The 15,501-nt window shown below is 43.7% G+C and overlaps 1 protein-coding gene across 1 annotated transcript in view; it reads right to left on the reverse strand.

The window, feature by feature from the left end:
* Positions 1-14,876, reverse strand: part of KCNK1 (potassium two pore domain channel subfamily K member 1) — a 36,473-nt gene extending 21,597 nt beyond the window's left edge. The window contains exon 1 of the mRNA XM_069800736.1: positions 14,299-14,876. Coding sequence (XP_069656837.1) covers positions 14,299-14,653 — 355 coding nt within the window. The 5' untranslated portion in view covers positions 14,654-14,876. The remainder of the gene's footprint in view (positions 1-14,298) is intronic.
* Between the last annotated feature and the right edge of the window lie 625 nt (positions 14,877-15,501).

Genomic DNA, 15,501 nt, shown 5'->3' on the forward strand with positions numbered 1-15,501 from the left:
CCTGGGCAGCAATGTGTAAATTGATAGTCAACACATCTTTTCAAGGGAGGAATTTCTTTCCAAGTGTCTGGACCTATGAATGCACCCAGTTTCTTGTAATTATCAATGATCAAAAACTGTAAACTAGTTACACTAACTAAACACAACAGTATGACTGCATTACTTCCTTACTAGTTTCAAAGATGATGCAATTTATCACATAACACTAGTTACCAAGTGGGAAAAAATAAAGTTCCACTTGAGATGCATGTACCTGAGGTATACCAGATAGAAATATTTTAGTGGTGGCATCTGTATTAACAAAGAGGAGTCCTGTTAAGTTCCGTCAGCTTTGTTAGCTGTCATTTTAATTCTGCTTGAAATAATGCTCCTTTACAAGGGGCAGCCAGCAATTGTCAGATACATTATCATTACAGGAAACATGTTCTTGGGTTGCCAGCTCCTTTCTTAGATCTGTTGTTAATTTGGCCGTGCATTTTTGATTCTTTCTGTGCTTTCACCAAGCTGTTACATGAAATGTCTAATCTAATCCCAGAGTTGCTGCTGAGACAGAAGATCCTTTTCTTTATGTGAGTCTACCCCCTCCTGCATTGGTTGTAATTTACCTGACTGCAGTAACTCAGAGCAAACTAATTCCAGCAGAAAGTGAATACGTTTCTCCCAGTCTGATAAACTGACTTGGTTTACTGTTGTGGTCCACTAGGCAACAGTCCTACACAGGGAATAAGGCTGGACCACAGGGTGGGAATCAGGAGTCCAAGACATCTTCCTTCTGCTGGCAGAACAGTTAGGTAGGCTCAGCCCGTTTTGTTTTACATCACCCTGAGCAAACATTTTACTAGGTGTAAGGAGAGGCAACTAGCATGCTAAAGCAGAGCAAACACTGCCTCCTTCTCACACAGGCTACTCACGCACTGGGTAGGTTATGTGGGCTGTATTAACTGATGTTTAGTTTGTTTTCTACACACAGTACGCAACTGAACAATTTCCTAGAAGGGAGTGGCAATACTTCTGGAGTCTCCACTGAAGGAAAGATACAGAAATGTGTACTGCACACTTTGATACGACTTCTCTAAGTCCCTATCCAAGTAGCTGCAATTTCCTCTAATATTACTGAGCAGAAAAGCTATTGCTAAAGGAAAAGAGAAAAAAATATCCACTGCAAGAAAATGAAAGCATGCTGAAGTGCATCCACAGGATGGCAAATCAGCTTACTGTATGGGAACGCAGCCTAGCAGCACAAGTGAAGAACTGCAAGATGAAATTCAGAGGCTCCTATTCTCAACGACAGCGATGGCTCTTACATGATCTTTCACAACCGTTTTTCCTCTTTGTCTTAGTTCATCCTTTTGCAAAATACATACGGAAATATCACTCTAATCTCACAAGATGCTGAACATAATAAAAGTGCTCTAATCAGTAAAGCAGTTCCTAGTATGCGCATGCTTCAGATCTACTGATAAAGGCTGGTTCAGAAATTTGAAAGATTATCACCATCTCCCTCATGGCATCTAAGGACGTGGTATAACGTAAAGCTAAAATCTGGAACTCAAACTTCTGTTTGAGATGTTGACAGAGTTTCTATTTCTTCCTTTGGTTGAGATTCATGGCTAACAATTACTTCTAGTGTAAGTGACATTTTCCTCAACGCATCATACAAAATTCTGTCAGGTGGCAATTACCCCCAGAAAGCATGACCTGAACATTCAGCTGGCTTCAGTTAGTACGAACAGCTGCACTAGAAGATATGACTGAAAGATTAAGATTTATCTTTGCAGTATAGATAGGCAGAATGTAAATGCATTAACAACTCCAATAATGAACTAAGGCTGGAATTTGCACTTAGATTTACTCTTTTCTTATCAACATGAATTGTTGATTCATGCAATGCAATATCATTTAGTGTTCACGGTTCTTTGCTTGCCCAACCGGAGTTGCAGCAGTGGACCAGAAGCCAGGATGGGGGCCTGGATTTCTCAACAGATGTGCAAATGCACTTAGGTAAATTAAACAATCTCTTACCCTCACATAAGAGAGCTTCATTGCTAACTATTAACCATTCAAATGATTTACAGCATTTTGCATTCATTTCTGTACATCTCTTACAGTTTACAGTAGCTAGGACTTTCAAATAGTAACACGATACATTTGAGCATTAGTAATTTTTGCTATTCTGCTGAGTTAGCATTCCAATAGTAAATAAAAATATATCCATGAAAATAAGTAACAAGGCATGCTGTGAAGTGTTTAAAATTTGATTGCCCATTAGTAAATCATACAGCCTAGAGCTTCCAAAACTCTACAAGAGATGGAAGTTCTCTGGTTTGCTTTAGGGTTTTCTCATTTCCTTTAGGATGTAGGCTTCAAAGGGAAAGGTCTATGCCATTCTTGTACTGAACGCAGTTGGGTAAATATCTACTTAAATAATATACAGAGGAGAGATTTCATGGCCTTCTCACATTAATCTTAAATACAACAAGCAATTTTTAGGGTTTTTCTTCCCCTTTTATGAATTGAGATGTATAGGACTGTCCAATGAAGTCCCCAAGAGTTAAACATCCAAGCTACGTATTTTTTAGCAGATCGCTGAACACATTGCTACTGAACACAAGGTTGTTTTTTTCATTATAGCTTTCTTTAAAGCTGTGTATAGTATGATCCCAGCCTATTGGGGTGGAGGCGAAATCAGAATCTTCGCCTTGCCTTTGCATTTGGTGACTGAAGTAACAAACTCCTTTTCAAACTACGTTGTAAACAATGAAGGATACCTACTCTAGCTTGCCTCTGGACTTTGGCACTACTACTGCACGTCGCAATGTCTAAGCCTGCCAATCACATTTTAAAAGCTCAACCGAGCAAAGTATGAGTTCATAGTGTGTCATGTAGGTCTAAAATAACAAAGAAAGTAAAAGACCGAGTGTCTCATAAGAGACAATTCAGCGCAGGCTTTAAAATAAAAGCATGCGTAAGCTCCATGCCAGCCAGTGCTGCCATCATTTGAGGTCTTCTGAAGGATCACTTTTGCCTCTTACTGCTGCAAAATCTTCTCACATTTTGAAATAATTATAGTTTTAGTATATGTTTAACCTTTGTGTGTAACAAAAAGGGAGAAGAACTTTCTGAAACAATAGTAAATTTTACAATCCTTGAGCTGACTGCCTTTTTCCTTAATGCTGGAGATCTTTTCCCTGCAATTCTGTGTTTAGCTTAGCTTCAGAATACTCACGTGTTACCTTTAGGCACATTACTACAGAAAAGAAGATGCAAAAGCAGATGTGCACTCATGACAGAATTCCCAGCAGGCTTTGTAGTTGTATAATTTTCTGTTGAGCAGACTATTTTTCTTTCCCCAACAGACCATGCATTCATACTTTCAGTCTCACTCCATATTTCTAAACGAAAAGCTTTTACCAACATTGCAGGAAACACACTGAAGCAAATGTGTAACTTATTTGCTATTTTAATGGCACAGTCATACCAACTAAATGCAGTGCCTTTACTGTAAACACTGAATGAAGAATATTTAACCTCTAAATAAAATATTTTCAGAAAAGTTGGGAAAAGGATTCATTTTATGGTCATTTCAGCATACTACAAACTAGCAATATTATACAGCCAGTACTACAAAGAATGAAGTCCCAAAATATAAGTGCTGCCTGAAATGAATATTCTTTTGCAAAACCCAGAATTCTGAAGCTAGATTCATCTATCATTAGAATTAAACTTCTCCTTATTAAAAAAAAGTAACGAACAGTACAATCTATGTCTTAATCATATCATTTCAATATCTAATTCTGGTTGGTTCCCTTCTCCCCCTTAAACCAACTCATATTTCTACTCTTAGAAACCATTTGTGAGGCAGCTACTGTTAAAGAACTTAAGGTTATTTAGCCGATTTGATTTAAACAGCCTTTAAATAATTGAAATACACGGAGGTACTCAGATACTACAGGTAGAATGAAGTTCAGCGGTACATTTTAACCCTTTAATTTTAGTTTCTGCAATTATTTTTAACATCTTCAGAAAATACATTCAGTGTGTGGAACATGAAATGCACAAGGAACAAAAGAGATGACAAAATCCCATTCTCACGGTACCAGTTCTCTCAAAAGCTGCACTTGCAATAGTATTAAATTATGCTTGAAAACATTCTGTATAGAAGTTCTAGTTACTCCACAAGTTTTCACTTCGTAGTAGAGGACAGTAAAAAGATGCAGAAAGCCTCTACTCCCCATTAGCATAACAACAGTCTGGACTCACAGTTTTCAGGAGAAAGATGGAAAGCTGCTGTTAAAGTCTCTACTGGTAAATAGCATGCAACTTTGTCAGACAGCACAGCCTCACTTTCTCTAACACAAGCGGAGGGGTACACAGAAGACTACTGGCTTGGCTTGTTCCACTGGCAAAACCTGTTTCCCAGCCTAACCTCCTCCCTGAGCTGCTGCCAGTGAATACTGCCTAAGTGATCTTGCTTCTGCACCTGCATTCCCCCAGTTCCTCAATGATGCTGTGACACCTTCTGAAGCTTCCTAAGCTACTGGCACAGAATCAGTTTACAGTACAGACTACAGTAATACCTAGGAAGCATTAGTTAGTAAACGTTTGGGCTCTGGTGACAGCTGGCATACCGCTTCGATACATATGCGCTTTTTCTGCAAGGAAGTTATCATACTCTGTTTTCAGACATGGATACGTATCTTTTTCTTTCCAGGAGAGAGGAAATCTGCATGTTCTTGCAAAAGCCACTCCGATACTTTTCTGAAGCACACTTGAAAAGCTTTGCTCCATTCATTCCTTTCAGTCCTGGTCTTAACCAGGACCACGTCGCTGGTTTGTCCTCATAAGAAATGCAATCTGTTTAAGGTTTCTGCTAGGTTCTTAACTGAAAAATCAAACTGACACATGGCTTTTAGGGTCTTCTGGGTCACTATCAATAACTACTCTAGGACTTCAGTTGAATTTTGTACAAATATCATAGCCTTCAAGCAGCTGAGGTCAGATCCAGAGAGACAGTAGGAATTTAGGTAGCTAATTCCCAAGAAATTTTTTATTGCAATTCTTTAATCACGAAGGCATCTAAACTCTTGTAGGTATCCTAATTTTTCTCAAATTGCTATAATTGTACTTCTGCACATGCCAAGAAATATCCTGGCCTTCATATGGTTTAGCAGCTTGTGGCCTACTTTATAATTAATCTGGAGCAGTGGCTAAGGCAGACTTTTCTCCATAGATTATTATGTTCTTCTATCTAAAAACCCCATAGATTATTAAAATGATGAGGTAGTGGGCCAAAGTGAAACAAAGAAAGAACAAAAAAAATGGCCAACAAATAAATGAAAACAGGAGAAATTACAGATTTGAAAGAAGACTTACTTTAAATTGCATTCACATAAAAGTGAAAATCTTACTCGGCAATGGTGAGAAGCTACAGGATTTGATTGTTAAGTTTTAGAAATCCTCCTCTGAAAGTGTACATAACTTTCAGCTTCGGATTTGATTTGAAGATGTCAGTAGAATGGTAATAAAAATTGCAGCTTTGCAAAAGGATTACAAATAGAAACTTTTTAATGAAAGGCAATTTTGGGGAGATTACTCTCTTCCTTTCAATAAAGATGTAAATATCACAGAACAAAATAAAGCCAGAGTAATAATTAGAAATAATAATAGAGCAACAGGAGGCCATGTAATCCATCTCTGACAAACAGCAAATAATTTTAACATAGCTAAATTAGGAAAACCAGAGAAATAGCAAAGGTAACATTTACAAAAAATGAGTCAATTACTAAGCTCAGGGCAGAACACCAGTAACTCAGTCCTGACCCCAGTTACACTCTGTGTATCATACTAAGTTCAACAGACTTGTTTTGTGATTTTTTTTTTTTTTCTTTTTTCTTTTTATTTCAGCAGAGGAAGAATGACCCTAGACCTGACATAGCAGGACTACAGAGGCAGCAGTTGCAGTCCTTCACCTGTGAAGAGCTGCTAGGCTGGCTCGTCATCACTGAGAATTTAGCAAGGCAGGTGGAACAAAGGGACACAGAAGTGAGGACAGAGCTTGTAAGAGAGACACTCCATCCATCAGCAGCCAGCACTGCTCCAAACAATAATACAGTCATACTACTCCATGGCTTCTCCGATTTCTGCCAGGAGATGGGTTTTACTACTCATTGGCCTGTAAAGCATAAACATTGGATTAGAGCTACTCTTGCCACCCTTTGTTTCAGCGAGCGTAAGCAGGAGTCTGACACAACTGATTGCTGTACTTGCATGAGAAACCAGAACAGCCATCCTGCCTGGAACACAAGACAGGACAGACCCGGATTTCCTCTCCACTACTGCCTACTTCAGTAGAGAAAACAAGAACTTTGTCCCTTTGTCCTGGACACGCAAGAGAGGATTTTGACAAATAGAGGTATTTTGGAGATATTCATACAAGAGATTTTTGGTGGGTTTGCTTAGGTTTTTATTTTTTAAACTTGTTAAGTCCCTTATTTTCTGGTTTTAAATTTGATTTTTTTTTTTTAAATGTCATTGAAAGTTCCCATGTTTTTGTGTTGTAAGACGGGGAGCCCAGAAGCATCCAATCTCCTTTCTCAGTACCAGTCTATACATACTCACCTTACCTCCTCTTACAGCTTCCCTAGATGGTAGTCTTTTTGTCTCCTCTTCCTAGAGACAGCTAGAAAACCTTAGTTCAAATCTTTGTCCTGAGAACAGCACTAAGCAGAACTCAACTGAAAACCTCCCATGATCCTGGAGACAGCATTTTAACCCTGGGGCCAGGCTAGAATATGACAGCAGCAAGCCTGGAGCTGCTCTACAGTGCATAAAATACAGGAATTTTCCCTGAGAGGAAAGCAGACACACAGGCAGACAAGAGGACTCTTTCACTTTGCGTTTATACTACTTAATCCAAGAGGTAGGACGCCTGGTTCCAAGACAGTCTACTGATCTATCTGGAAGGGGACAGCAGCTATGACTACTCTGTCCCAGAACACCCTGTAGCATTCAACCACTCTGCTGGGGCATGGGTTCAAATCCCTCCAGGCAAAGGAGGGAAAAGAATGTGGTTTCTCACATCCTAAGTCAGTGCCCAAATAGTTGGCCTATTGAATATAAAGCTCCTCTGGCATCTTTCTCAACCTACTTCTTCATTTCCTTTGCTTTTCTTAGAAGCACTCCAGTATAAAACCTACTCTGTTGCAGGGCGCAGCACAATCTCACTTTGTCTCCTAGATCAACCCCAGCAAATTACCTTTTCCCGTAGATGTCGTTGCTAAGTAACAAACAACTCTTTTAAGAGAAAGTTCCTTCCCAAAGTTTGGCATTCCCACACTGGTGAACAGCTGCAATTTATCACAGGTATTTAAAATATCTATGAGTGCTACAGTCAGAGCCGTAGTACAATGAAGCTTCAGTCTTCTGCTGGAGTCAGAGGTGACTACCAGTGAGACTGATCTGAGTTTAAACTGCCACAAAGTTTTTACCTTTTCATACAAGAGGCAACAGAGAATCTTATGACAGGTCTCTAGACATACCTTTGGTACAAACTGTGAAATGTGTTTACTTGGTATGTATTAATGAGCTAATACAGTGTACTGGGTTTGTGTGGCAAGGTTTTGGTAGCAGGGAGGGTTACAGGGGTGGCTTCTGTGAGAAGCTGCTAGAAGCTTCCCCTGTGTCCAACAGAGCCAATACCAGCCAGCTCTAAGATGGACCCGCTGCTGGCCAAGGCCAAGGCCAAGCCCAAGCCCATCAGTGATAGTGGTAGAGCCTCTGGGATAACATATTTAAGAAGGAAAAAAAGTTGGCAGGGCACACAGAAACGGCAGCCAGAGAGAGGAGTGAGAACATGTAAGAGAAACAACCCTGCAGACCCCCAGGTCAGTGCAGAAGGAGGGGAGGAGGTGCTCCAGGCGCCGGAGCAGAGATTCCCCTGCAGCCCGTGGGGAAGACCACGGTGAGGCAGGCTGTCCCCCCGCAGCCCATGGAGGTCCACGGTGGAGCAGATCTCCACCTGCAGCCCGGGGAGGACCCCACGCCGGAGCAGGGGGATGCCCGAAGGAGGCTGTGACCCCGTGGGAACCCCACGCTGGAGCAGGCTCCTGGCAGGACCTGCGGCCCCGTGGAGAGAGGAGCCCACGCTGGAGCAGGTCTTCTGGCAGGACTTGTGACCCCACGGGGGACCCACGCTGGAGCAGTCTGTGCCTGAAGGACTCCATGCTGTGGAAGGGACCCACGCTGGAACAGTTCATGAAGAACTGCAGCCCGTGGGAAGGACCCATGTTGGAGAAGTTCATTGAGGACTGTCTCCCATGGGAGGGACTCCATGCTGGAGCAGGGGAAGAGCGTGAGGAGTCCTGCCCCTGAAGAGGATGAAGTGGCAGAAATAACATGTGATGAACTGACCGTAACCCCCATTCTCCATCCCCCTGCACAGCCGGGAGGGTAGGGAGAGAATCCAAGAGTGAAGCTGTGCCCCGGAAGGGAGGGAAGGTGTTTTGAGATTTGGTTTTATTTCTCATTACCCTACTCTGGTTGATGGGGAAAATTAATTTATTGCCAAGGTTGAGTCTGTTTTGCCCGTGACAGTAATTGGTTGAGTGATCTCTCCCTGTCCTTATCTCGACTCACGAGCCCCTTGTTATATTTTCTCTCCCCTGTCCAGCTGAGGGGGGGACTGATAGAATGGCTTTGGTGGGCACCTGACATCCAGCCAGGGTCAACCTACCACAGACAGGCATCCTCAGGGACACAGGCCACATATTCTGACACCAGCAAAACAGAATACGCATTTTACATTAAAGTCAAGTATGGGACAAAAAATTCTGCTTTCCCTAAAGCCTCTGTGAGCCATCATCTTCTAAGTTAAATTCACATTCTTCCGTAAGACCCAAGTAGCCTCTTCTACCCGAGGGCTCTACTGTAAGAGCATACAAATCTTACAATGGAGCGTTATGAAGACATCATGATGCTTTCATGGCATTCCCTCATCTTTCATGGATTTCTTAAGATCTGTACTGCACTGGATGTGGGGTCTGTTCCCCTGAGGGGGAAGAAAAGCAAGAAAGACCACTTATTGACAGAAGAATGTGGAGAAAATGATGGAGACGGACGGGTTTCTCTCTCCCTGGTCTTTTCATATGGACTGCACCTTCTTTCGCAGTACATCCACTGACTCCAGCACAACCTCCCAGCCTGCTACCTTTCATAAAGGCATAGTGTCCTGGTTTCAGCTGGGATAAAGTTAATTGTCTTCCTAGTAGCTGGTACAGTGCTATGTTTTGAGTTCAGTTTGAGAAGAATGTTGATAACACTGATGTTTTCAGTTGTTGCTAAGTAATGTTTAGTCTAAAGTCAAGAATTTTTCAGCTTCTCATGCCCAGCCAGCAAGAAAGCTGGAGGGGCACAAGAAGTTGGCACAGGACACTGCCAGGGCACCTGACCCAAAGTGGCCAACAGTGTATTCCATACCATGGGATGTCCCATCTAGTATAGGAACTGGGGAGTGGGGGCAGGGAATCCCTGCTCGGGGACTAGCTGGGTGTTGGTCGGCTGGTGATGAGCAATTGCACTGCGCATCATTTGTACATTCCAATCCTTTTATTACTACTGTTGCCATTTTATTAGTGTTATCATTATTAGTTTCTTCTTTTCTGTTCTATTAAACCATTCTTATCTCAACCCACAAGTTTTACGTCTTTTCCCGATTTTCTCCCCTATCCCACGGGGGGGGGGGGGGGGGGGGGGGGGGGGCAGCAAGTGAGCAGCTGCGTGGTGCTTAGCTGCTGGCTAGGGTTAAACCATGACACATAGTTTAGTTTCTCTTCTAAGTCATCAACAGCAATGCTTATGAGAATCAGACCTAACAGAGAACACCATTATGAATCAAATGATATATGCATTAATATTAACTCCTCATACTGCTTGCAGTAAGACTCATATCAGCTATTTAACTTGAATGCAAAACTTTCCCTGAAAGCCATGTTATTTCTTTACTAGTCCTTCAACCAAGTTAACAGCCACTGTCAGCATTTAGCTACAACTACTGCATAGATGTTCTTTACTCGCTTCAGAATACAACAAGCGGAAACCTGAATCCAGTACATCATGGATTGTGGGTGCCATTCCTTGCAATGCAGCATCATACACCCATCCTCAGCGCCAACACTGGAACCGGTACAGACTAAATTCTGGACAAGATGCTGATAATGCAGTAACCACCTCGCAGACAACCACATTACAGGCTTCAGAAGTGGTTGAACACTAACAGCCCTCTCCTCCCTTCTCTCACTGCCTTGACTCCTGTGGCTCAGATGACAGTCCAGCCTGATCGTAACCAAAAAAATGAAAAACGTGCATTGCCATCACAGAAGATGCAACTTCTCCTCACCCACCCTTCCTCTGCAAATCCCTAGATCAAGACAAGGTTATGCTAGCTTCCTTGTAATGTGTATCTTGCCAACCCTATCACAACAGAGAAGGATCCAAAGAAGCTGTTTCTCAGCATCCCTTTGGTATCCAAATGTTAAATGAAATCTACAGTCACATTTGTGATGGAGACAAAACCACTCAAAGCTGAGCAGTCAGAATAAGACTTGTGGTCCTTTTGCATAAAATGCCATGGGATTCCAAAAACAAACATAAAAATACGGGCCCCAAGTTCCTAAATTGGCATGTCCTTTCCTTCCCTATCTGTTTTCCTTCAACAAACAGAAGCCACTTTGCTCTTCATGTCTAGCAACACAACCAATATCAATTTCTTTTTTTACTCCATTCTGCTTACAATTCATGTCGTGCAGTATTCCCATACTGCACCAATATGGGGTAAGATCTTACAGCCTAGCAGCATGCCAAGAACAGCGAAAACACGCTTCCTGGGAGAGCAAGCACAAAAAATTACTTCATTTTTATTGTTAGAAATAAAACACATATTCGTACAGATGGCCCCACAACAAAGCCAACCAGAAACAACTGCTTCAGCAAGATTATTCATGACATCTAGCCATGAGACAAGCGATGACCATAGATGTGCATAAGGTCATAATTACAGAGAGCTTCCAAGACAGATGCTATCTAAATGAACACAATTGTATATTCTTAGTGTTCATGTTGTCAATGATTAATGACCAAATTGCTTCCTCTTGCACACTGCTCATATGGCATTCTGCATGACTGCTTAAGTTGCACAGGGAGGAATAAAGTTGTTAGAAGAGAAACCTGCTGCCAGTCACTGCTGTAATCTGCAGAAACCTCGTCCCCAGTCCATTTCACTGCCCTTTGTTTGCCCGACCTTCAGGCAGCTTGTGACAGTCCTGTGACAGTCCATGTGTGCAGCAATATAAATTGCTTTCAAGTAACAATTTGCCTTACTGTGTTTGTTCTGCAGACTCCTTCCACTTAAGATTTTTTCCAAATTCTTAACTGGCTTTATCATTTTCTCCAGCAAGTAAGAAGCAAAAGAATATAATAAGGATGGGAGGGAACAAGAAGTGGAGTTGGGGATGCTAAAATTAAGCACTTTCCCTACATGCTTTATATAGAAAGCTAAAAGGCTGTGAAATAAGCCTTGTCCTCTGTACAAGGGGTAGGTGTGCATTTATTTACATGATGAATGACAAATTCAGTCAGCTGAACATAAGGAACATCCCAGTGCTCCCTGCAATTTCACTTATGCATAGTTGGTACCATCAGTACCAGGGTTCTCTTTTTTGCATTTGTCCTTACTGTACTCGGCAAAGAGCGGGCGTTTCAGGTGTACAATTTGTAATAATACAGCATTTTTTGAACGTTCAAACACTTCCGAACAGCTGTCTGAGATGACCAGGAAGGTTCTGCTTCTTGTTTGTCTTTCATTTTAATGACCATTTCAAAAGACTTGAAATATTTCTTGCACAGGTGCAGAGCAAATTGGGAGGTGAAAAAACAAATGCACCTCATGAGAAGTCTGTGCGCTCTGGGAAGAAGTTGAGCAAGCGTTGGACATACTATATTAGTCTGGATTTATACTTGTCTACTCATACAAGTTCTTATTTACATTAAATAGGAAACAGGTAAAGCTAAAGGCCACTGCATAAAACAAGAAACAGACGGATTTTGTTAAAAGGGGCCCAACCCAAAGGAATATTGGACATAGAAGGAAGTACCACCATTTGATGCCTCGTCTGTCAATGATGACTAGATGAACTTCAGTTTCTGAAATTCAAAGAAATAATGATAACATGCATTTCAGACCTCTGTATTTTTCTAAGCATATGCCATCCAAGTAGAGTTTTCTAAAAGGTTTTCAATTTGGACAATGGTACCTTGTATTTTCAATACTTGCCGTGTAGGGCCTCTATGATCAAATCAGCGAAACATGCAGGGCCAGGTTATGCCTTGCCTTTAAGCAGATGGGGAAGCAGTGGGAAAGAGATATCTCTGCCTGAACCGCACTACCAAATCCAAACATCCTGTAGCTATGTCTTGCCAGGCAGCACTAAAGTGTTACCAACTCAGTCCCATTCCCACTGTCCTGACTGTGAACATTTTTTGATTGATTCATCTCTGAAATCAATATTGCCAGAGTTAAAAATAATAAACTGCAGGGATTGTGGATTAGATTTTTGTCTAATCAAAAATAATGAGAACTTACATACACTACACTATATAAGAACAAATAGAAAAGCAGGACCTTTTTTAATATCCTTTTTTTGAAGGTATGGGTAATTATTTTAGAGAAAATATGATTTGAATACAAAAATAGCTCTTGGACAAAATAATTTACATTTTGTAGTAACAGACAGTGTAATTAATTAGGAATAGAAACAGGCATCATAAGGTCAATTCAGCACCTTAAGTTTAAAGTGCTTTATGGTTTTACTGAAAGAAAAAAAAAAAGAAAAAAATTTAAGTGCTGAAGTACTACCACAATTCCATGCTTTTCTCACCAATAGTATTACTATACATTGATTAATGCTTAGAAATTTATTCACTGTAAGCATTTAATTGTCACAAGGATGTCACTTTCTCTCTTCTTACAAACTCTAACTCTAGCTACTAAGATGGGGCAGGGGGATGTGTTACGGGGACACCCATAACCCTATTTTACTTTTTAAAAAAAACAACCTCCTTATAACAAGCAGACAACCTGATCTGTATATTCAATGACAACTATTTTTAGGACAAGAATTGCCTGTTTGAAATCAGTCAGGAAGCACCAAAATAACATCAATTAAGTAAATTATTAAGTGTCATTATAGATATCAGCTGATTATATTTCCCATAATAGAAAGGGTGCTCACTTGGGGGCAGAGGGGGAAAAAAAACAAAAAAGAAAAAAAAACAAACCCAAAAAGAAAAAAAGCACTGCGTCTTTTACAGCAGTATCAACATACTGCCAAGACTCAAAGCCCTCTGGTTGGTCTCATTTTAAGATGATTTTTTTTACAGCTTTTCTTATTCGAGAAGCCTTTGTTATTTACTTCAGTGAGCCACATTCAAATCGCCACAGCTCAGCTTCCCAGCACAAATGCCTGCACTCATCCTTGACAAGAAGGCTGTCCACCACAGCCTTTATGTGAGACTGCTGTAAAAATAAGTGCTTATAAAAACTATGGCCAAAGGAATGTTTCCTCGAGCTTCTCAAAATAACAATGAAGATTGCTATTTGGAAGCAAGTAAGCGTTATCTTTTAGTCTTTTGCATGCAAATATTAACCCGAAATTGACGGTAAAACATGAAACTGAAATTTAACTTCATTATTATACCCAGTTTAGCAGTCGACCCCCCCCAAACCAGACTGAAAAAAACGCAAAGGAGACCAAGAGCTTACGGAGACACCCCTAAAAGCATTTAAAAGTTCCGAGAAGGAGACGGGCACCTGGACGGATTTTCAAAAGCACCGAGTTTTTCGGGGGGGGGGGGGGGGGGGGCAATCTGGCTCTTAAGACTAAATAGGGTGGGTTTAAGATAAAGGATGATGCTTCTTACAGAAAACATTCCTCTCTCAGAAAAGAGTTTTGGGGAAGTAACGATTACTCCGCAGCCCAACAGTCGTCGTCGCCGTCCCCCCCCCGCCTCACGCCCAGGGCCGCGGGGCCGAACGGCCCCGCACCAGCCCCGCGGCCCTGGGCGTGAGGCGGGGGGGGGGGGGGAGAACGGGACAGGGGAGGCCCCCTACCCCCCCCAGGCCCGGCTGCCCTCACGCAGCGGGGGAGGGCGGCCCCACACCAACCCCTCCAGCCCCGCGGCGGCCCTGAGGGGGGTCCGGGCCTCCCCGGAAGGCCTCCGGTGGCGGCTGGACCGCCGTTGCCTTACCCGTGGTGGAGAGGACGGTGCTGGCGAAGAAGAGGGAGGAGGTGAAGTCCCAATTCCAGTTGCCCGAAGCGTTGCTGAGCACCGAGACGCCGTAGTTGCTGGCCTCCAGCACCCGCATCAAAAACTGCTCCAGCTGCTGCTCCGAGAGGCAGGCGTGCTCCTCCAGGAAGCGTTGCTTCAGCTTGCCCAGCTCCTGGCGCAGCAGGTCTTCGTAGGGCAGCTCCACCGAGGAGAAGACCACGGCGCCGAACACCAGGTAGAGCAGGTAACCCAGCACCAGCAGAGCGAAGCACCAAGCGGAGCGGTGCTGCTCCACCAACCGCACGCAGGAACTGCCCGCCAACGACTGCAACATCTTCCCGCAGCCGGGGACGGGCCGCCGAGGGGGAGCAGGGGGTTGAGGGGTTGGGGAAGGGGGTGAGGGGAGGGGGGGGGGAACGCGGCCGGTGCGTTCTGCCCTCTCTGCGGCCGCTGACTTTGAAGGCGCGGAGCGGCGCTGATGTGGCGCTCACGTGGCCGAGCGGCGCAGGTACCGCGGCTGAGGGGACGGCCTGCTGCCGCCGACCGCCCGGCCCGCCCCCGCCCCGCCGCCTCGCCTCACGCCTCAGCGAACCCGGCGCTTCCTCTCTTTCTGTTTCTCGTCCCAGCTAGCGTTCGGAGAAACCGACCCACGCTCCCCCCCCCCGCGTTTGGCTGCGGCGGGGTGGCGTGAGGCCGGGCGCCTCGGGGAGATTCCTTCCCCTTTTCACACAGAAGTGTCTGGAGACTTCCTCGCCCCCCAGCCCCTACAGTGAGAAACACCCAAACCAGCAATTCTTTCCGCTGGTTTTGTGGTGGGGTTTGTTGTTTGGGTTTTTTTCTTCTCGCGGGCTTCCAAAGGCGCTGGGCAAAGCGGAAGGAGGTAACGCCGGGGGTGCAGCAGAGCGAAGCGGGAGGCTGAGTTTCGGTTCGAGGAGGAACCCTGATGGCAGGCAGGAATGTCCTCCCTCCGGTCCACGGGGACGGAGCTTCAAAACGGGGCCTGTTCGGGGCTGCGGCTTGAAGCAGGTGACCTCCAGAAGACCCGTCCAAGCTAAATGAATCTTTACCTCTGTGCTGCGCTCCTGGAGGTACTTTTTAATGGTCCAAAGTACCCGGCTAGTGCTGGGAGCAGCATCCACGGGGAATACAGATGGACCAGCCAGCCAGCCCTTTGTGTGGTCC

This window comes from Haliaeetus albicilla, chromosome 13, assembly GCF_947461875.1.
Source record: "Haliaeetus albicilla chromosome 13, bHalAlb1.1, whole genome shotgun sequence".
Lineage (NCBI taxonomy): Eukaryota > Metazoa > Chordata > Aves > Accipitriformes > Accipitridae > Haliaeetus > Haliaeetus albicilla.